Source organism: Sabethes cyaneus, chromosome 2 (genome assembly GCF_943734655.1).
Source record: "Sabethes cyaneus chromosome 2, idSabCyanKW18_F2, whole genome shotgun sequence".
Taxonomy (NCBI): Eukaryota; Metazoa; Arthropoda; class Insecta; order Diptera; family Culicidae; genus Sabethes; species Sabethes cyaneus.
The window spans coordinates 57,598,660-57,622,290 of record NC_071354.1 but is presented as its reverse complement, the minus strand read 5'-3'; the positions used below and the strand labels follow the sequence as shown (position 1 = coordinate 57,622,290).

General features: G+C 38.9%; 1 protein-coding gene and 1 long non-coding RNA gene across 2 annotated transcripts in view; both read left to right on the top strand.

Moving 5' to 3' along the window:
- The window catches only part of LOC128738164 (uncharacterized), a 218,484-nt gene extending 209,917 nt beyond the window's left edge, over positions 1–8,567 (top strand). The window contains exon 3 of the long non-coding RNA XR_008412080.1: positions 8,469–8,567. This is a non-coding gene — a long non-coding RNA (uncharacterized LOC128738164). The remainder of the gene's footprint in view (positions 1–8,468) is intronic.
- Positions 8,568–8,579: 12 nt separating this feature from the next.
- The window catches only part of LOC128735462 (Ig-like and fibronectin type-III domain-containing protein 1), a 43,444-nt gene continuing 28,392 nt past the window's right edge, over positions 8,580–23,631 (top strand). Inside the window, exon 1 of the mRNA XM_053829945.1 lies at positions 8,580–8,724. Within this exon, the coding sequence (XP_053685920.1) occupies positions 8,580–8,724 (145 nt within the window). The remainder of the gene's footprint in view (positions 8,725–23,631) is intronic.

Below are 23,631 nucleotides of genomic sequence, written 5' to 3'. Positions count from 1 at the left end.
ATTTATTGGCCAGTGTTTGCGAAGATGTTTAATCTTTGTATTAGTTTTTTGACTTCTTGTATTGCATAATATAGCTCTAAGATGTTGTACATAAGAGTCAGCCGGAAACAGAAACAAATAGTTTTTATACTCGCATTGGATTTTATTTATATGAATAAAAGCATTATCTCCACTGTGCTGATTCTATAGGTGGGTAAAATGGCTCTTTTTCATATGATCGGTGTTAAGTCAGACAGAACCGAGTGACAAAACTCTGACTTCGAGAAAAACGCATTCAAAGTTTGTCATCTTATAACTCTGGCTGTTTGCAACATTTATGTAGTCTGATTAGAGTAAAATGTTGCTTAGAATCGTTTGCTCGATCGTTTGCTGTCATTAACTCATTTTTTTTTTAATTTTGCGACTTGGTCCGGTTTGATTTAACACCGACCAAATGATATCGCGACAAGCAATCGAATTGAGCAGGCGAGTCGAGCAATCGAGTCGAACAGTCAAGTCGAGCAGTTGAATCGAGCGGTACAGTCGAACAGTTTAATCGAGCAGCTGAGTCGAGTGGTCCAGTCGAGCAGTTGAGTCGAGTAGACAAGTCGAATTGAGCAGTTGAGCCGTGAAGTCTAGTCGAGCAGTCGGGTCGAGTAATCTAGTCGAGCAGTTGAATCGAGCAGCTAAGTCGAATCAAATAAAAGTCAAGCAGTTGAGTCGAACAGGCTAGTTGAGCAGTTGAATCAAGCTGTTCAGTCAAGCAGTCTTGTCAACCAGTTGAGTCGAGCACTTGAATGAAGTAGTCCAGTCGCGCAGTTAAATCGAGCAGTTGAGTCGTGCACTCGAAACGCTTACAGCTTAGTCAAGCAGTATAGTCGAGCAACCGGGTTAAGCGGTTCAATCGAGCAGTTAAGTGGAACAGTTGAGTCGAGCAGTTGAATCGAGCAGTAAAGCCGAGTAGTTGAATCGAGCAGTCCAGTCGAATAGCTTAATCGTGTAGTTGAGTCGAGCAGTCTCGTCAAGTCGAGTAGTTAAGTCGAGATGTTGAATCAACGAACAGTTTAGTCAAGCAGTTGAGTTGAGCAGTCGGGTCAAGTGGCTATGTCGAGCTGTTGAATCAAGCTGTTCAGTCGCCAGTTGACTTGAGCTGTCAGGTCGAGCAGTTAAATCGAGTAGTCTAGTCAAGCAGTTCAATCGAGCAATCGGGTTGGGCAGTTGAGTCGAGCAGCCGATCTGAATAGTCCAATCGAGTAGTTGAATCAAGCAGTTGGGTCCAGTAGTTTAGTTGAGCAGTTGCGTCGAGTGGACAAGTCGAATTGAGCAGTTGAGTCGTGAAGTCTAGTCGAACAGTGGAATCAAGCAGTTGAATCGAAGAGTTGAGTCGAGCAGTCGAATCGAACAGTTCAGTCGAGCAATTCAATCGTTCTATTAAGTCGAGCAGTTGGATCGAGTAGCAAGTCGAGCAGTCGGATCGAGTAATAAGTCGAACAAATGTGTCAAGTAGTCGAATCGAGTAGTTAAGTTGAGCAGTTCAGTTGAGCAGTCCAGTCGACCAATCAAATCGAGCAGTCTAATCGGCCAGTCTAGTCAACCAGTTTAGCAATCGAATACAACCCATTTCTACGAAAGCATGACGTCCTGTCAGGGGCCTGTTTTAGTTACCGATAAACCTCTTTTATGACGTCCTGTCAGAGTCTTGGTTTTCGGTACAGACATAAGCCAGCGTCAGTTTCGAGTGTCTTGATATAAAAAAATATCGTTTATTCTCTATTTTAAATTTTATCGATTAAAAGAAGCTTCACATCAATAAAATTAACCAAGAAATTTAACAGAGACAAGATAAAGTTGTTGTTAGAGGTTCCTTTTAGATACGTTCGGACTATTACAGCCCTTTGAAAGCTTTTTATTCATTGTCCGTTTAGTTCCTTTTGGAAACTAAGTTCGCTGAAGGCTTTTGCTTCTTCTGGAAGATTGGATTCCAATTGGATTCTGGATTGGAATTGGATTGAATTCTGCTCAACAAGCGTGTTTGTAATTATTTAAAACGCCACCGATGTCCACAGGTACCAGACATTGTAAAATATCTGTTATAGCCAAGTCAAAGTTGAACTAAGTCAAAGCCCTCATCAGTGGATATTCAAGAGTTCATTGGCACAATTCCACAAACCTCGAGGGTGTCCATCGCTTTATCAATTATGGCATATTTGCCGCAAGCAGAACCAAATAGCCGTGCTATTTGGGATTGTGTATTGCCCTGGATGGTCAATCAATTGCTGCAGGCATCCGATAAGCAGCGATCAAATGCTTGTAGTTTGTGGCTGCCATGGGGAGGAATTTGAAAGCATGTGAATCCAATTTTCTCGGTAAAAGCACTGCTTCCAAATTCAGCTAAGAGCCATGATTGTCCAGAATCAGCAGAACTGGACCTTTGGTCGATGTTTTGAAGTTTTTTTGGATATGTTTAATACACTCGTAAAACAACTCACCGTTCATGTAACCGCTAGTAGTTCAACCGACCGCTGTTCGCAAGGATAAACGGTGTCTTTTCATGAAACTTATCGCCCTGTCCATTCCAGCCACTGCCGTTGTTTTGTTGAATTTATGTGTAATAATGTTTGCTTCAGAAAATTCGAAGGCGACCCAGCGCAGATCACTGAAAGTCAGAAAGCCCTTTCCAGCGCGCTCTATTGATTTGGTAGAACATCTGACTGCTACGAAGAAAAATCCAAACAAGCAGAACCAACCATCCATATCGTTAGGTGCCGAATCCCTGAGCGAAGAAAAAAGATTATCATTCAAAATTCAATACACAAAAATCCTCTATTGATTACCATTTCAAGGTGTTTACGTAAGCATGCTGCAATGCGCCGCTTAGATTCCTCGTCCTGTAGTCACTGTCTGACATTTTCCAGCACCTCCGATGAGCAGTTCTTCCGGATTGTTTTCTTTTTGTGTGTTCCGATATAAAACATTTGTTTGTTACAATTTTGTTGTTCTCTGAAAAAGATTAGTGCGTGCTATTTTTGTTCGCGAATTCTCATCTTAATTTAATTTACTGTAAAAGTTTTGTTAAATTCTGATCGGGTGCTGCCTGATCCAATTGGCGTAAAATCTATCTATTAGATAGAATTTAATTTTTATTAAAATTAAGATTCGAAACGAAAGTAGACGAGAAACATTCGTTTTAATAGCAAAGTCGAAAATATGTCGAAAAAAGTTCCTCAGACATGATTTCTTTAAATGCAAATGCAAACCGATGTTTTTGGCCACAACCCAGGAACAACGAAAACGCTGTCGTGAAATTTTTATTACTAACACTGAGCTTTTGGAGCGTCTCAGTAGAATACGAAACTGCTATCAATAGATAGTAGAATTTAATTGGAATAGCTTTCTTCTTATTTAATTTCAGGCACTAAAAGAGTGTTACTTGACTAACAAAAAAAAGCGTAGTGACAATTCTGTAGAAGTTAAGATCGAGGGGCAAGGCACTGTTGAAAATATAATACTTTTCCCTATGGGAATATTTTTTCAGCCTTAATATATTTATATCGTTCCTACCCTAATATAACCTAAAGCCCTACAAAGATATACATTTATAGGTCTTTAATATAACGTCGGTTATGCAAATATGGAAATGGCAAGATAAAATAATATCAATACATTTGCCTAATATATTAGTAGAGTAAGGAGGGGTAAAAGTGCGATGCGGGTAAAAGTGCGATTCAATGATTTATCGGTGCAGATCCCGAGTAAATTTTCTACATTGGCATGGATGGGTGACTACTTTGACAGCTTGAATCTAACGTAAACTTTGGTTGCTTACGAAGCATAGTTGCTGAGTTATGTGCAAATGTTATTTTAGGGCGGTTTTGAAGTAATTTTTCTTTATACGGCAAATACGAAATCAACAGGAGGATATTACTTGTTGAAAATTTGTAGCAGAGTTTTACATCACTCACATATCTGTTTTGAAAATACGGTGAAAATAATTTATAAAATATATTATATTATAATTTACAAAATATTTTTCCGTAATTTAATCTAACCCCGTCAAGCGCGTAGCGGGGTAAAAGTTCGATTCACGGACGGGGCAAAAGTGCGATTCATGGACGAGGCAAAAATGTATAGCTATTTATATACAGCTTTAGGCACTATATCACAGATACTAGAAATGAAAGATCTGCAGAAAACTGTGTGCTCTACAGATGCTGGTCGAAAAAAACAATGTGTTTTCGCTGATGAAACAAAAAACAAACGTTTGGAAAAGTTTCGATCTAACGGAGGCTGCAATACACCAGCGCAAAATAGAAAAGGTGCAAATTGAGAATATTCCTTACCGAAACATAACGCAGATTGAAGATAATATGGGTTTGTTAGCTACTGCTGGGCTAATTTCATGGATTCTAGCTTCGAACTTTTGCCCCGCGGTATTCGCTCTTTTGCCCCGGTAGTGGGGTAAAAGTGCGAATCTGCACTTGATCAGAAGAAAGAAGAATTTATTTTGCAAAACACTATTACCGCAGATGATTTATAGTTGAATGTGAAGACATTGAGTTACTGCATCACTATAAAACATATTATGTTGTTGTCCTTCTTTATATGTCACGAAAATTGGTGACAACTTCAAACATCGCACTTATGCCCCGCCCAACTCTATATGATAATATTATGAAGTGTCTTACCCCTCGGGTAAGTTATCGTTTTTAAATTCTTTCCGACGTTTCGACTTTGTATTTATGGCTTTTTCGAAGATTGAATATTCTCAGTTCTTTATCGTGTATCTTTAGATCGAAGAACGAATAATATTCAATACTTGAAAAAGACTTACATAAAAAGTCGAAACGTCGGACAGAATCTAAAAACTTTTCTGATTTCCATAGCAGACTGAAAACTCAGACTGTCTAATAAAAACAGCGGGTTAAATTTTGAAAACGGAATGTAGCACATAATCCTCGTTTTGCTTTATAATAATCCAAACCAATTATACAAAATAAGCTTCTGATAACCGTCTATTTTAGTAATTTTTATCCACTTTTTACCACCACAAAGCAGAAGCTTTTCTAGATAACTCACGTAATAAAAATTACAGCCGCCCAGACGAATTCAATGAACGTCATTGTATTGACTATCCTGCCATACCACAACCAAGCCCTTTACAAGGTTGATTAGATTTGTTGTTTTTGTTATCAACAAGAGCTACAACGCCAGATTTAACTAACAAGGCGGTTACACTTGTATATTACACTTTTGATGATAGTTTCGATGCTGTTGAGAAACTTTTTTGTTCAATTTCAAAATTCGAGTTACACTTGAAGTCACACTTGAAACTATGATACCTAGAGTGTACTTGAAAGGAAAGCAGATTGTTAACAGACGCACATGAACTGTGCCAGCGACTTAAATAAGAATGATCATGATGGTGACTCTACCCCGGTGACAACTATCCTAGAAACCAAAGATTATTACCTTGACATGTCAACAACACATAAAATCCATTAGGTATGAATTACGCAATATGTTAATGCAACACACTCGAAAGAACCCGATTTGTCATATCACTTTTGTTTACATACATCAAGTCTTTTCACCGATGGACAGTTCGAGAACGCACGCGTCGCAAATACTTCTGTACCTGTCAAACAGATGTCCCAAACTCGATCGGCTGCTTTTTCTTACGATAACGATCAAGTAACCTATATGCCACAGAGGATAGACGTTCGTTCGAAATTCCCGAATTTTGAAAAAATGATATTGTTTGAAAAGCTGTGTGAGACAGAAAAGTTATATTTTAAGGTTAAGGTTTTTCACACACTGTCAATTAAAAATTACATGAATATATAGCATAACTACGCTGTTGTGTCTGTGATCTGTGCATTTACAATTGAGCTGAGAGTGCGTACGTGACTTTTCGCACGTAAAATTGTGGTCATGGTCCAGGTAGGACCCGGTTCCCGTTGTAACTAAAAGAGAAAACGAAGATTACGAAGAAACAATTGCCCCTAGGTGATTGAATTATTTCGCCGCTGGGTCCCGCCTCGGGTACCTGTTGGGAAAGGGAAAAGCCGATCATTAGGGTAATTATGATAAACGTGTATTATCGCACACCGCAGCAGGGCGGGTAGTTTGTTGAAAACATACATTCCTAGATAGCTTACCGGCCAGCCCTAAAGTTCAATTCCCAAACCCGCGACGCCAGGCCGTACACTTTGAGTAAAAGTAATGTCAAAAAACGCATTATATCGGAGGGTTCAGTCCATTTAGCCATCGTTTCAACCCCATGGTTGTCCGTTCTATCCAAAGGAATTTTTAATTTATCCAGTTTTTTGTTTTAGGCATAATTGTTAGTGCGCCGGCAAATACAAGGAAGTTACCGAACGAGTGGTTGTTAGCTATCTATGCTTTACCTCTTATCTAATCTCTTGACTTACCCTGGCAACAAACGCTTATTGCGATTCTGTATACTCCTAACGTATTTCAGTGAAATATTAGAGCATAATACAAGAATCTTAGTTAATACGTACTTAGTTAATTTCCGTATGTCCGGATTTTTTCGCGTTCAATCTTTATTTTATTTAAAAATCTCATGCATATTAAAGCAGGCATGTAGACTTAAGTTATGCAATGCAATCAAATGTACCATCAAATTTTGTGCACACTCCGACACATATCTATAGAATTTGATTCCTTACTAGCATAAACATAAGGAACGTTCTTCTGGGAAGCTTTATTAGAACACTTGATTATACGCGTTTCTATATGAAAGAAAGTGTTCCTCCGACATTCTTTCGAAGCATCTTCAAGCTTGTGGTACTAAAGCCGAAACTTGAATTGAAATGTGCGACATGCTGCAAACATTTGAAGTTTGTACATTCAGCAGTGAGGCAAGCTGTCGTACCCCAGTATCCCAATAATCTCGTTATTTCACGACACAAAGATTAACAAGCGAACAAAGAAATTAGGCTTACATCAAAAGCATACTTATCATTCAAACGTGGTATCAATAGTCGTACAAATTCAGCTGCTCACGTAATAATGCTGCGAGTAAAAATCACGTTACGGCCCGTCAAGATTCTACTCAGTACGGCACAATTGTTTTGACTATAAAGCTAGGATTCTAACAACACAAGGCGGAAATTGTCAAGTGCGCTGTACTGTTCCTTGTGTTATTCATTCAACGATGGCAGTTCGTTCGTTCCTTCGGAATTCAATCGTACCACCGCTGGCGTGTTTCTCGCGGGTTTTATATTTATTAGCATATAATTCCGTGAAACAATCCAACTGCTATTCACCGCAGAACTCACACGCATGACGACACAATTTCAATATTCCATCAGATTCTGCTAAGAATTGCAAACATCATGTTCCCTTTCATTTTTAGCCAATTCATTCACTTGAAATATAGACCAGATGCTTGATGCCGGAGATCAAGCAATGTGTGCTAATATGTACAACCAAATTGATCACGACTTGACAACAACTTGTCGAAATGTTTTTCATGAATGTTTATTCTGATGCGATTCTTTGATTAACTCGGTCAACAGCTACCCAGCTGAGAGCTTAAGAAACCCGATTGAAACCTTGAACCTTTGGACTATTTTTTGCGAGTGTTTTTTCCAACGAAAACACGTGCATTTTAAGCCAATTATAGTAACCAATGCAAATGTTACAAAAAATGGCCATAGAGTTAACGAAACAAATTAAACGAACCGATGTTTTTCTGTATACAACATATAATTTTAAGCCACCTTTATTTAGTTTCAATGCTAACCTTCCAGTACGGTTACCCACATTTATGGGATAAACACAAAGGAAAGGTAAACAACGGCTTGTCAGATTTAAAGCGGCGTCATTATATTTACGGTGCGACATCGTTCGAAAATACCCGCACTTGAGAACTCGAACTGCGCGCTGAAATCAAGTCACGACCCGTCAAGAATCTGTTTAGTAGTTACGACACATTCATTCTGACGGATAACCGACCGAGCCCGAGTTGGGGGTGCGACGGGAATCGTCTACCTTAGTTCTGTTTGCTGTTTTTGTTATCGAATCGAACGATGTTGGCGGTTCGTTCCATTATTGCTATTCAACCGGCGCGCTTGATACTATCAGCGTGTAATTCCGCGGTCTATTTAACTGAGAACGAAACAATCCAATCGTGGATCACTACATGGATGACGGTAGAATTTCAATATTCAAAGAGACGCGGTTACAAACTCCTGGAAACATGTTTGTTTTGTATTTTCTTCCTTGTTTATGATTCATAAATAATGGTGACATGTAACTCAGCCACGATGTTTCTAGTAATTGTAACTGTTTCTAAGTGTTTTTTTGTTTTCCATCACGCAAAACCGGGTTCGTCGCTTATTATCTTACGGACACCCTTTAAATGTTTTTTCATTGCTTTATTAATAGCTCAAGTTAAAAATCTCATTTCGTTACGCTAAATACACGCATGCTAATGAATACTATCTATAAAATGCTTTCAGATTACCCATTGAATGACTGTTCGACCGGCATCATCTTTTCTCATCGATCGACGAAAAACCTCCAGCCTGCCCACCACCACGCCCGCGTCAGCTTAGAGCCATAGAATCGTCATGTGGAGATTCTTCCGTGATATACGAGTTCCCAGCAAGCAACAGTTACCGCTAGGAGCAACACCGGGATTACTGCTGCTCATCGCAGCGATACTGTTACTCGATGCCGGCCGCCATAATGTGGCCGTTGCGGTCGACCCTGTCGGTGAGTATGGAATTAATTATTATTATTTTACCTAATGGATGGTAATCAATCTCAACTAGAGAATCCGTGGTTTATTGTCGTGGTTTTATACACGCGCCCAGTACCGCAGCAAGCAGCTGTATCATACATTAGCTTGTTATGCTCATCCGAACAAGTAAACTTTATAAGTTCATGCACGAGATGCAAGGTAAGGCAGCCACTCGAATGCACAATTGACCTACCGTTGGTTGTGACTCACGCATAAGACAGAGAACGTACAGATTTACAGATATGTGCGTGATGACCTTATTTACACTTCAAAGAAGTACAACAATTCGGAGGATTGTTTATTTGTTTATGCTATAAATAGACTAGTAAATACCATCTCCACATCGATATTCGAGGATAACATCAAAACAGGTTGGAACTGAAGCGTAATATGCTGTCGTCGGCTGACTTTGCTTCCGAAAAGCTGATGCGCAGCTCCGTTTGTTGAATGCCTAGTCATTGTTGACGTTGTTCACCTTAGGGCTAGAATACCTTTCCTCTGTGTGCATTGAAATAGATAATTTAGCACCTAGATATTTTGATAGGAATAGGGTAAACATATCTTTCGCGTCATCTGTCAGCAAAGGACAGTGCGGACAATTTCAGACCAAGTACATATAACGATTGTATTTTGATGGATGATAAAACTCACGCAAGGATGGCGCTTTTGACTGTTGGACTGTGACTTTATTTTCCATTGAACTGGAAATTGGACTTTAAATTAGAATTGGGTTTGAAATTTAACTTGAAATTTGACTTAAATTTAGCTCGAAATTGAATTAAAATTGGAAATAAATAAAATTTAAATTTGTCTTGAAATTAGCCTTACTTTTTAAATTAGACTTGAAACTGAAATTCAATTTGTATTTGAAACTAAACTTGGAATCAGAGTCTATATTTGACGTACAATTGAACCTGAAATTAGAACTGGGCTTAAAAACGGCACGCAATTGAACATGAAATTGAGCTTAGCAATGCCTAGCATTACACGTTTAATTAGACGCGAATTGAATTTCTGTTCTGTTTTTTCTCTCATTTTCCTTTTTTTGTCCATTGCTTGCAATATTATTGTTCTGTCGTTCTTCGTTCGTTTCCAGTTTCCTCTCTTTCTAACTCTTTTCATCTCCTTTTCTTATCGTTTTCCGTCTTTTCTGTCATGTTTATCCTGGGTTGGCCGCCTTTTTTCCCTTTCCTCTCTGGCTTTCCTTTTTTATCTCTCGTTTTTTGTATTTTTCTCTTTCGTTTCACTTTGTTCTTCAGTTCATTTTTTCAGTTTTTCTTTTCTCGTTTTTCTGTCCCAATTATTCGTTTTTTGTTCCTTCTTCCTTCCTTTACATCCCTCCTTTTCCTGTTTTCCTCGTTTCCTCTGTCGGTTTTGTTTTTCCTCTTTCGCAATTCTTCTTTTCCATTTTGATTTCTGCTGTTTTCAATTCCTTATTCTCTTCTTTGTTCCCTTTTCCCTTATTTTCTACCCAGTTTTTCCTGCATGCTGTTTTCTCTTTCTATGTTCTCTGATTTCTCTTCTTTTCGTGTCTCGTTTTTCGCCCTTTTCCTGAGTCCGGATTTTCCTATGTTCTACCTTTTCGTCTTTTTTCTTCCATTTTGGAGGATATTTCAGGCTCGTTTTTTGTCATTTTCTATTACACATTACACATTTTTCTTTTTTTCCGGTTCCGACTTTCGTCTTTGTCAGTCCCGTCCTTTCATAATTATGTCCTGCTTTCCTCCTTTTCTTGCACTTGCTGTTTTTTCGTTTTATCCCTTCTGTTTTGTTATCTCTTTTGTCTTCCGTTGCCATTTTTTCTCAACTTTTTCCATTTCTGTCCCGTTTTCCCCCGTTTTCTATTCTTGGTTCTTCATCCACCTGGTCCGGTATTTTCTCCCTTTTCATTTCCTCTCGTTCTATACCGTTTTTTCTTCTTTTTTGTTTCATTTTCCTATTTTTCTGCCAAGTTTACCCTCATTTTCTTTCTCGTTTTCTTCAGTTTCTTTATGATTTTTTCTTTCTTTCCTTTCATTTTTTTTCTTTTTCTTCTGTTTTTAGTCTTTTTCTGTTTAGTCTCCTCTTTTTCTGCCTTGTTTTCCCCCTTTTACATTCTCATTTTCTTCTTTTCCACATTTTGCTTATTTATGGTCCCGTTTTGCTTCCCGTAATGTTTCTTTTTTTCCCCTTTTTTGTGCCATTTTTATGCATTTACTCTCTTGGTGTTGTCCCTCTTTTTCTCAACCGTCATTAAAAAATTAGCGATTGACAAAAAAGAAAAAGAATTTTGGAAATTTTTTCTCAAGCTGTCAAAAAAAACAAAGATACATGAAGAAGATCTGATTTACCGAAATTAAAAATACATTATCTATTATTGAAAAAAATAGTGTACATTTGGAAACGGTCCGTAATCGGCTATTCAGCGAAGCTTCCGTTTAATGTCCGAACAGGAGTGTTGTACGGCCGTCATGTCAACTTTGCGAATGCATCTCTTGATTCTACCAATCAACTGTTTACAATTCGTGGCTCTCTAGTTATTTTCGTATACCAAGGAACTCAAAATCCCGAAAAAATCTTCGATTAAGAGCACTCAGACAGATTTGTCGGGTCGTGGTTTTTGGGTACAAATGGGTATTCAGGAACGATTGTGTTTTTATGGCGTTATGCGATGATGCCCTATCCGGCCAAAACACGTATTGTCCATCTGCATGATGTTTGCGTAGAAACGGGATCAAAATTTTCTTCAAAAATACGTCTGGTGCACATCTATTGATAGCCAAACCAGAGGGCTTGTTGTTGAAGAAACGAGAAAGAGAACGATGTCCTTCTGCGTCCATAATTTTGGCTGGTCTTTCACTACCTTGCTTACAAATAGTTGTCGGGGATCTTAGGACATGGTAAACAGTCGAAACCGCAACATCTTCGCTGTTTAAATGTTGTACCGTATACTTTTTGCCGAGATTTCTGTGGCAGTTCGTAGAAGTGTATAACGCGCTCCCGAAATGCTTCTTGTTTCGACGTCATTTTAAGCAAAACAAGGCAAGCATAAACAAAACAAAAAATATTGACCAAAATAGGAGAGAGAGAGAGCTAACACATACATACTCTCATTTTTCTCTGAGCTCGTTTGTTGCTGAGTATAGAGGCCTAAAAAAAATCCAAAATTTTAGTTATCACCCGTTAACAGTGGAAAGCAAAGCAAAGCTTTGGACTTAAATGTCTTTCTAAGACTTGATCCTTCTTTATCGACAGACTTCGCACTCGCAGCCAGCTGCTAGAGACAGTGCAGTATCGACTCTAACTAGCAAGCTCCGTCCAACCGACAGCCACGTAGCCAGAAGGGGGGGCCCGGGGGCCCACTTTTGATTTTAACTGTTTTATATGCATATTTTTGCGTTTAGAACTACAATACGTTAAATGTATTGTGATGTATTATATTTATAAGCAGAAAGATATGCATATAATGCATTAGAAGCCAAGATAGGGCTCCTGGCCCCCACCTCTGGCTACGTGGCTGCCAACCGAGATTCGAGCATACGACGACTGGCTTCCCAAGTAACAATTTTATGTTTTATTACGTTCCTCTAGTGGTTTTCAAGGCCGATTTCATAAAACCGCTAATAAAACTATAAGCTCCACCAGAACTTCCTGATGACCGCTATAAAATTGCCTTCCGACGAAGGGGTAGATTCTTCAGAAGGTCTTCATAACCTCTTTAAGAATCAGGTTATAAGTTTAAGCAGTCTTAGGGGCCATCCAAAAACTACGTCACGCTTAGAATTGTGACGACTTGTGACGTAGGGGGGAGGGTGCATGAAGTTATGTGACGTCAGGTGAAAAAATTTTCGAATGAAAAATTTACTCGGGGAATTATAATTCAGCTTTCAGTTTAAGATACAAGTTTTAAGGTTCTTCCATATAACCTATACTATCCCTCGTTCAAAAGCTCCCTGAAGGACAGAGTTTGTGCCACTTGCGGACTATATTTTGCATCACAGGTAATGTTGGGTGATCGCACAAAATGATAAAACCGGTCAGAAAAGTTCTTCCGAGGCGTGTTGTTGCAAGACGTCAGCAGGAAGTCTTGATTCTTCCAACCGGATCGGACGAATTTGAGTGGATGGATGAAAATGACGTGGATATGCGCGAAACACTAATTGACGACACATCAGCGACTACGGAAGCGTACCCGACCGTAGCAATCGAAGATCATCTTCAAAATTCAAGGATCGATGACGAATAAACTCAGAAATTTTCCTTTTTACCTCTGTTATCACTGTATAGCAAAGATTTTAAATTTCTTGAAATTCATTTTTATTATTTCATGAATTGATTGAATTGAATTGATCACCTTATTGTCACCTTATCATATTTGGCAGAAAGTAGCAATAAAACTAATTATGCTTTCCGCCGGTTATAAAGCATACTGCTGGCTCTGGTAAAAAGCTAAATCAGCCCGCAAGTTTTGTTAAATTGAAAATATTTACATTCCTGAACAGAAAACTTAAAGTTTTACTGTCAGATTATCCTGATCGATTTGGTTTATCGTTTATAGCGACCATAATAAAAAAATTCAGCCGTCTCCGTTAGTTTGCAGCATATGCGCATCAAATTTTAACGTGCTTATTGATATGATAGGTGCGGCCATTCGAAATTTTGCAATTTTCGAAAGCTGGTTATTTTAAGAAAATAAATATATTCAGTCAGCCAATCTCAATTTCAAACATTTTAATTGCTTCCTATGACAGGAAAACCGATTTATAATAACTTTCTTTCTGCAAAACACTTTGTTTTGATCCATAATCCATCATTTGCGAGCTAGAACAAAATATTAGAAAATGGCAACATAGCCTCGCATAAAAAATGATTTTGGTGTTGAACTCAAATATTCTTCACAATAGCAGAAATAAATCTTTTTGATCAAGGTGATACCGTTTCAATAGCTCTGTAAAGCTAACAGATTTATTGCGGTTTGACAAGCAACCGTAATAAGAGCAATTTTGATTGGTGCGCTATACTGTATTGCTACGCCACACGTATAGTAAGTGTATAAAAGACGCCGTGCAACCAACTAGTTTAATTGTGTTAATATAAGCAACCACAATATATTTGCTTTATTAACAGTTTTATTATTATTTTATAGCTAGTTATAAGTTAGGCCATTGCAAATTATTTCAAAAGTTTTTGTCACTCCCCCCCCCCCCCCCCCCTTGGAAATTGGCTTGAAAAATCGGGGACAAAAAAAATTTGTAGGATATGAGTTAAATTTTTTTTTATAAAATCAATTGTCTTTGGGCTCTACAGCCTGGAAAACTTGAAAAACGAGTGTACGAGTTGAGTTAACGCTTCTAGCATGAAATAGAAATGGAAATTCAAACAGCGGAATTTCCGAAAATCGGCCAAAAAATTTTCTTTCGTTTTTGTCTTTTTTTCGTAGATTTGTGCATGGAAATTAACAACGAATATACTAAAAGCAGAAATTTATCAAGCCTGAAGTTTGATGTTTTCCCGACGGACGTTTCGACACTTTGTTGGTGTCTTTTTCAAGGGGTAATATCATTTAGTCTGTTTAGACTGCCCTGCAGTCTAAACAATATTAACAGTTAAAATGCCTAAACTCCATATTTTTTTTGCTCAATTAAAAAATTCTCTTTGTTTTTTATTCACCCTCCCACCCCCGCCTTTAGTGGCCCAACACCGGAGGGACAAAAACTTTTTAAAATATTTGTAATGGTTATAAGGCACAAAGAAAATGGAAAACGGAAATGAATTGTTTTTTCTATATTTCTTGTCTTTGATTCTGTCGAAGTCCAACGTAAACTTTTTTAAAGGACATTCTGATGGGAAGAATGATAAACTGGATGAAACTGGGAAATTTTGATATGGAGATCAAAAATATATTGGATCGGTCAATGGCAGGTGGAACTCCCTCCACGCTCTCTCGGTTGGTACCCAAGTGTTTTTGCAATTAAACTACCGCCGCACCCTTATATTAGACAGTCTCGTATCTAATTTTGCTACTCCACCGACGGTAATTATTTTTGTATGATTGCTCTTAGCTTCTACTACTGGGGGGCTCCGTAGCCGCAAGGTTACCGAGTCTGCTTTGACAAGCGAGTGGTCGTGGGTTCGAATCTTAGTAGAATCAAGCCATTCGATGTCAAGTGACTTTAGCATGGGTTTATTCTCAGGCCCCTCCATTTACCCTTCCTTCGTGCTGAATTCTATATTTACCCTCTGAAGCCTCTTGACAGTGCAAATGTCCCTCCTATAGTTAAGTGTACTGGTCAGAGGTACGAATGAGTCCTCGCCAGGGACGGCTATAATATGGGATAGTGCTGGCAGCGAGGAATAAGTGGGTAAAGTAGATTAAGCTTTGAAGGAAGGGTAAACCCCAATACACGCAAGCACGCATAAAATTTAATAAGCATATCGCTCACTCAATAGCGATTATAGCAAAAGAAATGCAGTGCAGGTCATACAGCAAACACCCGGGCGATATTACAATAGATCAACTATACTGGTCGCAGTAATGAGTCCACACATGGAAAAAAAATAGCTTCTACTAGATAGACTATTATGTTGGGATCATCCGAAGAAAAACTAATAAATACGTTATCTGCAAGTTGATAACAACCCAAGTAACAATTTGGGTTTTATTACAGTCTTATGATGGTTTAATTACTTGGGAAGAACAGCCGCCAAAGTCAGAGATGTCATTTTGAAAAAAATGTACAAGGCAGGAGGTAACAACGTAGTTGCAAATCAAATTTTATAAAAAATTAGGTTAGTTAGGGTTTATTTCTAATTCCCGTCGTAGTTAGGAAAGCCACTCTAATTTTCATCATTTCTTCAGAGGATTTAATGAATATGCAACTGACTTTATATCTTAAATTCGTCGAACCGTTTTAAAATCCGTCCATCAAAATTTTGCATCGTCCGAACTAAAAATCACAATAATGTTTATGAAGCTAGCGCGCATGTCTTTGTGAAGGACGGCATGACAAATGTTATTCTGCAAAATTTCTGCAGGTCATGGAAGTTTTCCCGACTGCCGAATAACGACAATGCATTTCGTGAGTTATTTTCGTCTTATGAATGACGGAAATTGAAACGATTAGCCGACATTTTTTTCGTCGTGGCATGAAAAAACGTAGGAAATTAGCCTGCAAGGAATTCTTTAATGAAAAATGGCATTTAAATAAATCTAAGCTCACTTTGATTAATCGCCTATGATAGCCAACAAACTGAAATATTAGGTAATAACTAATTTTGCATTGTGTGTCATAAAAATCGCTGATATTTTTATTAATTTGTGCTGGATAGGACGGAGATAGGCAATTACGACGAAGCAGCAGCATACCTTACCTCCGATTTACTCACAGTTAGACGCATGTAGATGAACGCGTGCTATACTGTCACTACTCGCATAACAGTCCCATTCCCATAGGAAACTCCATGCAAAATGGGACTGTTATGCGAGTAGCGGCAGTATAGTATACAATAACTCGTTAGGTGTTCGATCTTGCTGGGGATTCAAAGTTAGTTTGAGTTTATGTGCTGTATGATACTGGTAGAACAAAACGCTGTATGATACTGGTGTTAATGTGCTGTATGATACTGGTAGTGACAAACTTCGTAGTTCTATACTAAATGAGATTGTATATTGATAGGATGCGAACAAAACACCGGTGATGTAAAAATACTTGGGGGCTCCGGCAGATTCGAACGTTGATCGTCGAGGGTGTATGCGTCCTTACTCGCTATCGCTCATTCAAACTTAAACCTAAAAGATAGCGAAAAAACTAAAAGATAGCTTTCGGTAATCCTAAAAAACGGCAAATGAATTATTTGCATTCGAAAGGTCACCACTTCCGTAGCTTATATGAAGGGATAGCTGTTTGAACTGGAAAATCTAAATTTGTTGCAATGCAGCAGACGGATTAAGAGATTAAATGAAAAGCCCTAGAATATGGATATTTTCGGAACTGGGATAGCAGTTAGCAGTCTTTGTTTTTTTATAACAGTAGTCTTTCCAATAGACGGAGAGAACGATAGAAAAATGTAATAAAATTAAGGTGCGTATAGTATCTAAACAGAGTGGAACAAGAGGTGAAGGGGAGAGAGCGACAAATTAGACAAGGGAAGCTCATTGAAGCAATTGCGGTCATTATAAAAAGGAAACTCTAAACCACCTTATAAGCCCATGACGTATTTCAAACTCCACCAACACTGGTGGATTGAGCTATTTTTAGACACAAATTGTGCCTCTTCTCCCGTTTATTATAGTCAGCCACCGAACGAGAAGTTTTATTCGAACCGGCTTTCTAATGAGACGACAAAACGATCGTTTTCTGACAGGGCGACGAAGATAGAAGTCGGAAATCGATAGTAGATGTTATTTTGAAATCCATAAAGGCGGCTGGTATATTGCATGAAAGCCTTCCGTTTAATGGGTGGGAAATTTCTGAGTACAAAAGATTGAGTGTTTTCAAATAATTCCCAATAAAATTCAAAGTAGAATGTTAATAACAATTGAAATGCGCGTTAAATGGAAGAACTTAACAATAGCAGTGGTCCAAGGTGCCCAACAAGGATGGTAAAATTAAATGGTGATTTCAATGGTTAAAAACATTTATAAATAGATTACCTTCATTCATCACCCAGTAAGCCCTTTTTTCCGCGATTTTTCAATGTATTGTCATTATAGTAATTGAATTCTTTTTAGTCATTCACGATTACTGTCCAAACAGAGCAAAAAATGATAATCCTGCATTCAGAGTTTCCAAGTCAACCTGATAAAATTACCTGTCACCCCATTAAGACAGCTCATTGGGGATCCAATCTTGAAAATGTCATTTGGTTCGCTTTGTGCGGTATAATTTTCCTTATCCTATAATACCTATTTAGAGACTCAGTTAGTAGGAAATAGCCAGCTTTAGCCTGCGGCAAAACAAAGCTTGTCGGGTGAGTGATTGGTATTCTGCGAAAATGAGAGCTATTTTAATTTATTACCTAAAAGGAAGTTCAATTAAAACTGAGTGAACAAGTTTTAATTTCCTTTTCTTGATAAAAAAACTAAAGAATCCTGGCGAGCTTGTGGTGCAGACACCTTTTCTATCCGCTCGGCACGGGATGGTTGATCTTTTGTGTTACCTACCTTCTTTCGTTCGCCACCGAAGCCGCTAGGAAAGATCATCTCATCTTCCATCAGCCTCGGCCTCAGGGCGCTCATCTTACGGGTAATTAGAATTATGCAAAATAACACTTTTGCCGGCGCTACTGCTCCAGAGATGACTTCATGCCTGACCTCTCAGCAGAAGCTCGCCTGTTTGGATTTCCCTTTTTGATTTAGGCTTCTTCCCAGAACGGTTAAATTGAATAAGGAGGGCTGATAATACTATTTAGCATCGCCCATTCGTGGCGATGGTAAAGCGTTCCGTTGAGCAGCCGGCAGCATGGTGGGGGCGGAAACGGAATAATAAGTTGTAGGAGCAACGAAGGAAGCGCTTGAAATTGGTCGGATACGCACTCAATCTCCGTTTATGCGAAGGATGGACGCCTTCCGAGATGTTACTGTCGATGGAAAAGTGGGAAAAGTTTTTCCTAACTCATGACGGCGCGATTCGAGGCGAAGAAAGGGTGAGAGAGATTTACTAAGGTTGAGTTTCAGAAATTCAATAACGAAATGTAATTGTTTATTATTCCTAGAAAATTGGGCAAAAAAATACTTTCTATTCAGCTGGAATTTTCATTAAAAAAAATTAAATTGCTCTTGCCTTTCTATGAGGAGGAAAACTATGGTTGTCTACAATTGAAAATCTATCATTTTGTTTAGACAGGTATTTTTATTGGAAAAATTAGCTTTCCGGCCATAACTCAAACAAGACAAATAAACAAGAAAAAATATCTGTGTTATTTCCTAAGGGGAAACTGAAAATTTTGTACGGTCAAATTCCAAATAGAACAGACTTTATGCCTGTGACACATACTGATGACATTTTATCGGCCAAACTTGATAAGTTCTTAATTCAGAGATAATCCTTCGATGTTATATATGCAAATCCGCCTATCAAATATCAAAAGGTTCTGTTGCTTAAAGCCATTTGACCCCATTCGTCCATAAACATTGATAACAAACCATGTGACTTGCAATTTGGCCCGTACTTCATGCTGCGAAAATTCCGTCAAAGTAACTCATTCAGCTTGTGATAGAGGAATTTCGAGTCTACTGAAACGATTCACATAATTACACAACCACCGCCTTCGAATGAAAATGAAGCACGCGACGTTAGAAACACCAGCGACCAGACAGTCCTGCAGCACAGGCGCGCCGGGTTGTCGTTTGTTTCGCTGTTTCTACTCCACCGGCCCCCGGGCTAGGACATTTTCTTTTCGCCGGACCTTTTTCCCAACACTGGAATGTCATTTATTGTGTCTCAACTTTCAGACAGTAAAAATAAACTTTTGATGTTCCTCGTTGAAGACCTCCTCCGGCGTGTGCTCACTTCCCACTAGCGCACGCCATCTCACTGAATATTTAGCAGGCATAACCAAACGGTCGGAATTAAGCAGGTCCACCTTTCGGGTCACCCCTGCGTAATACATAGCAGCAGCAGCAGCAGCTAGTACATGAAAGGAATGCGTCGTAGTTTATCCCCGTCTGCGGAGCCATCGGTGGAAGCGATATTGGGAAAGTTTTCGGGCAGTTCGTGTGGCACTAGTTAGGTGTTCTAGGTTAAATTATTATATTGCGTGATACGAGACTGTTTCGTGCTGTTATTGTTTTCACAGAAAAGCTGGACGCTTTATGTTTACCTCTTCGGTACATACAGCTACCACGTTATATTGCGAAAGTTGTAATTAAATTTTCCATTATTTTCTTGTGTTCAAACTAACCTCAACAAGAGAATCATACAATGATTATCAGACTTTTTTCAAATTTAAGCTCAGATTTAGCCAACGAATGATAAGCCAAACTAGACATCAGCCAACAAACAAACGCGTTCCAAATTTATTGCCGAAATCTCTTCAAAACGTAGTTTTCATCGAGTCTTGCACGAAATAAATCATCTCTCCATAAACTTCGCCCTTGTATGCTGTAATCTAAATTTACCGCCAAAGCTAAGCAAAGTATACAGCCAGTCGTTATCGTCGCATGCCCATAGACTGAAGCGGATACGGCCTAACCCAACCGGGAACCGGAAACCAGATACGGGGAACGGGGAAAAGTCGCAGTGCCTTCATACATAAATCATGGCCACAAACGCGCGTAAAATGGATATACACATGTACCCATTTATCATTCTCCTGCACCCCTCAAAGTGGCGCGGAGGCAAACGGGAAGATCCATTTTACGCACTTCCACCATAAAGATGTGGCGAGACGACGGTTTTTCTTCGTGCTTCCGGCCCTTTTCAACCAAAGCTCGTGGTAGCAAGCAGTAGATTTCCCTCGTTCCACTCTATACCACGATAACGATGCTTTTCTTTTGCGCTTCCTGCCGCTGCTCGAAGCTCTGAGCACTTTCGCCATTGTTATACGATGGCAGAAGGCAAATTAAAGCCGCTTTCTCACTTGCTTGCCTCCTCAGCAGCAATGTACCTACCACGAAGCAACAATTGTCACTCGGTATGGAACATGTTGCAAGATGAGATTTTGCGAAGCAATTTCGACACACATATATTTCACTTTAGCCTGTGCTTACGCATTTGTTGGCCGGATGCTGGGTATCGTGATGGGGAACTTCGTTGTTGGCCGAGATTTAAGATTTGCTTTATTTATTTGTTCTGTGAGAACGGTTTTTGCTCGTAAAATATTCGATCAATGGAAATCGAATGCGAATAAAATTGCTCCGCAATGCTATAAAATTTACTTTCAAACTAAAGCAATCGTTCGAAGATTAAACTTTAGGGTCAAACTTTTGAGATTACCGTTTTACAGTCCAGCAATGGCGTTCGTTACCATTGCTTTCTTTTGTGAGGTACTGTTAGTCCCTGTCGATAGAAATCTGATTATAATTTCTAATGTTCTGTACCTATTCACATCCAGTAGCATTTAATTCTTTGCCTATGTAAGTAAACAAACATTGCCTAACTCAATTGAGTTAACTAAATTAAATAAATCCCAAAGGGATAAATTGTAATAGAAAATTTCAATCAATGAAAGTGAAAACAGCTCGATTCAATGTTGATTTAAAATCATCCTAAGTCACTTTTCGCGTTACTTATTAAGACATTGTAATATATAATTCGAAAAGGCAACTGGTATCCGTAGAAACTGCAAGTTCCAGTACTTTAAAATGTGGCTAACGAACCTGAAGCAGCTGGCTGGAGAAGCAAGGGACGAGCAAAAAAAAACTACTGCCAGAGAAATAACCATCTTCCCCCTAACAATGAACTATACTTACAACAGCAGCCCCATCCAATCAAGACTGAATGATTCTATCACAATTTCCTGACATCCGTGTTGAACGTCAAATGAAACAGCTTCAGTTCGCTTCTTGGCCCGTATTTTTTTTTTGTTTCCCACTCTACTACACTGTAGACACGGCATTGTCATCAGCTCAGGAAGATACCAATCCCTGACACCGGAAAAAATAAGATGTTACTTATCACCTATATGTGTGTTCACGTACCTGCAGGTACCTGTTCCGTGTGAATGTAACAGGATCAGTGTCATCCGCCGTGTTGAGCAAGCACCGAAGAAAGCATGTTAGAGATCCATCGTATTCGTACCCACTCGAGTCTAGATATTTGTTTCTTAACCACGCTCTTTTCTGGTGCTCGCACTTTGGAAAATTTCTATATTTTTTTTTTTTGAACCAAGCAACGTCAAGGATTAGAAAAGCGAAGGATTTTATTTTACACCCCCGTATGGCACTTGTTTGGTGGCAACGCATCGTCGTTTGTTGCCTCGCCAAAGTCAAGTATTTGCTCCCAAGTGTGACAGGATGGTCTTTGTTGTTCCGCTGATTGTGTCTGTCACTTCTGTTAGCAAGGTAGGTACCTACCTAGCACCGGGAGATGATGATGCTGATGATGAAGGTGTGCAACCACTCAGAAGATGTCATCGGCTATGGCTACATTCTTCTTCCGTGACGAGCGGTTTCGAGAATGGTCTTCCCCGATGCTGGTTGATTGGGAAAAACATCGCAGGTCAATGGACGGATTTTGGTGCGATGTGACTTGTTTATAGATATTTTTAACCCACTCAGACGAAGGCCATCAGCAGGTCAATCAATTGATAATTTGGACAAAAGTAGGAATGGCTTAAAAAATTGGATATAATAGGATGTTCCAGCTGTAAAAGTAAGAGCGGTTTGTAAATGCTTTTTTGCTAACTCAGTTTTTTATAATTAATTAATTGTATACGTCAAGCAGTCCAGTCGAGGCAAAGTGACTGTAAAATCAAAATTTATTCATTTGAAGTTATTATTATTAGGCTGTTCGTGTAATAATAGTATTTATTTATTTATTTGTAAAAATTTGTAAAAATTTGTTTCCAAGTTCTAAGGTGGCATTCGGAAGCATACATATTCAGTTGACTCAGAATGGCGCCCAAGTAAAAATTTTAAGGTTTATTACGATCCACTAGTGGTTTTCATATCATGACCAATTCCATAAAACCGCTCATAAAACTATGAATTCCACCAGAACTTTCTGATGACCGATATAAAACTGCCTTATTCTGACCAAGTGGCCCACTCCTCAGAAGGTTTTCATAACCTCTATAAGAATCAGTTTATAAGCTCAAGTAGTCGTATCACGCTCTGCTGAAAACTACAATAAAACCGATTAAACTTTCGCTGCCTGACAGCCACCACCATAATTTAATAAGGCTTTATGCTACAAAGCTATAAAGCATACAGTTTGCTCTGGTGAAAAGCTAAATCCGTCCACCAACTTCGATAACTTGAAAATACATCCGTGAGCAAAAAAGTTAAAGTTTTGCTGTCAGATCATCCTGATCGATTTGGTTCGCAGCGACCATAATAAAATATCCTATAGAATCTAAACCTATAAAAATGGATTTATGTCCGCCTGTATGTTCCTTATAGAATCGAAAACTACTGAACCGATCGGAGTGAAAATTTGCATGTAGGGGTTTTTGCTGCCAGGGAAGGTTCTTATGATGGTTAGAGACCCCTCTCCCCACTAAGAGGGGGGGCTCCCATACAAATGAAACTCAAATTTGCCTCATAACTCGAGAATTAATCAAGCAAATGGAACCAAATTTGGCATGTGAAGGTTGTCGAGGGCAAGAATATTTTCTATGGTGAATTAGGATCCCTCCCAACTTTAAGAGGGGGGCTCCTGGTACAATGAAATACAAATTTCCTCATAACACGAGAACTAATCAAACAAATGGAACCAAATTTGGCATGTGGGTGTTTTTGGAGACAAAATTTTTTTCTATGATGCATTGGGACCCCTCCCCACTTTAGGAGGGGGGCTTCCATACAAATGAAATACAACTTTCTTCATAACTCGAGAACTAACCAAGCAAATGGAACAAAATTTAACATGTGAAAGTTTTCGAGGGCAAGAATATTTTCTATGGTGAATTAGGACCCCTTCCCACTTTAAGAGGGGGGGCTTCTACACAAATGAAATACAAATTTCCTCATAATTCGAGAACTAATCAAGCAAATGGAACCATATTTGGCATGTGGGAGTTTTAGATGGCAGAATTTTTTTCTATGGTGAATTACGACTCCTTCCCTTTTTAAGAGGGGGGCTCCCATACAAATGAAATGCAAATTTCCTTATAATTTGAGTACTAATCAAGCAAATGGAACCAAATTTGGCCTGCGGGCTTTTAGGGGGCAGAAATTTTTTCTATGTTGAATTAAGACCCCTTCCCTGTTTAGGAGGGGGGCTCCCATACAAATGGTC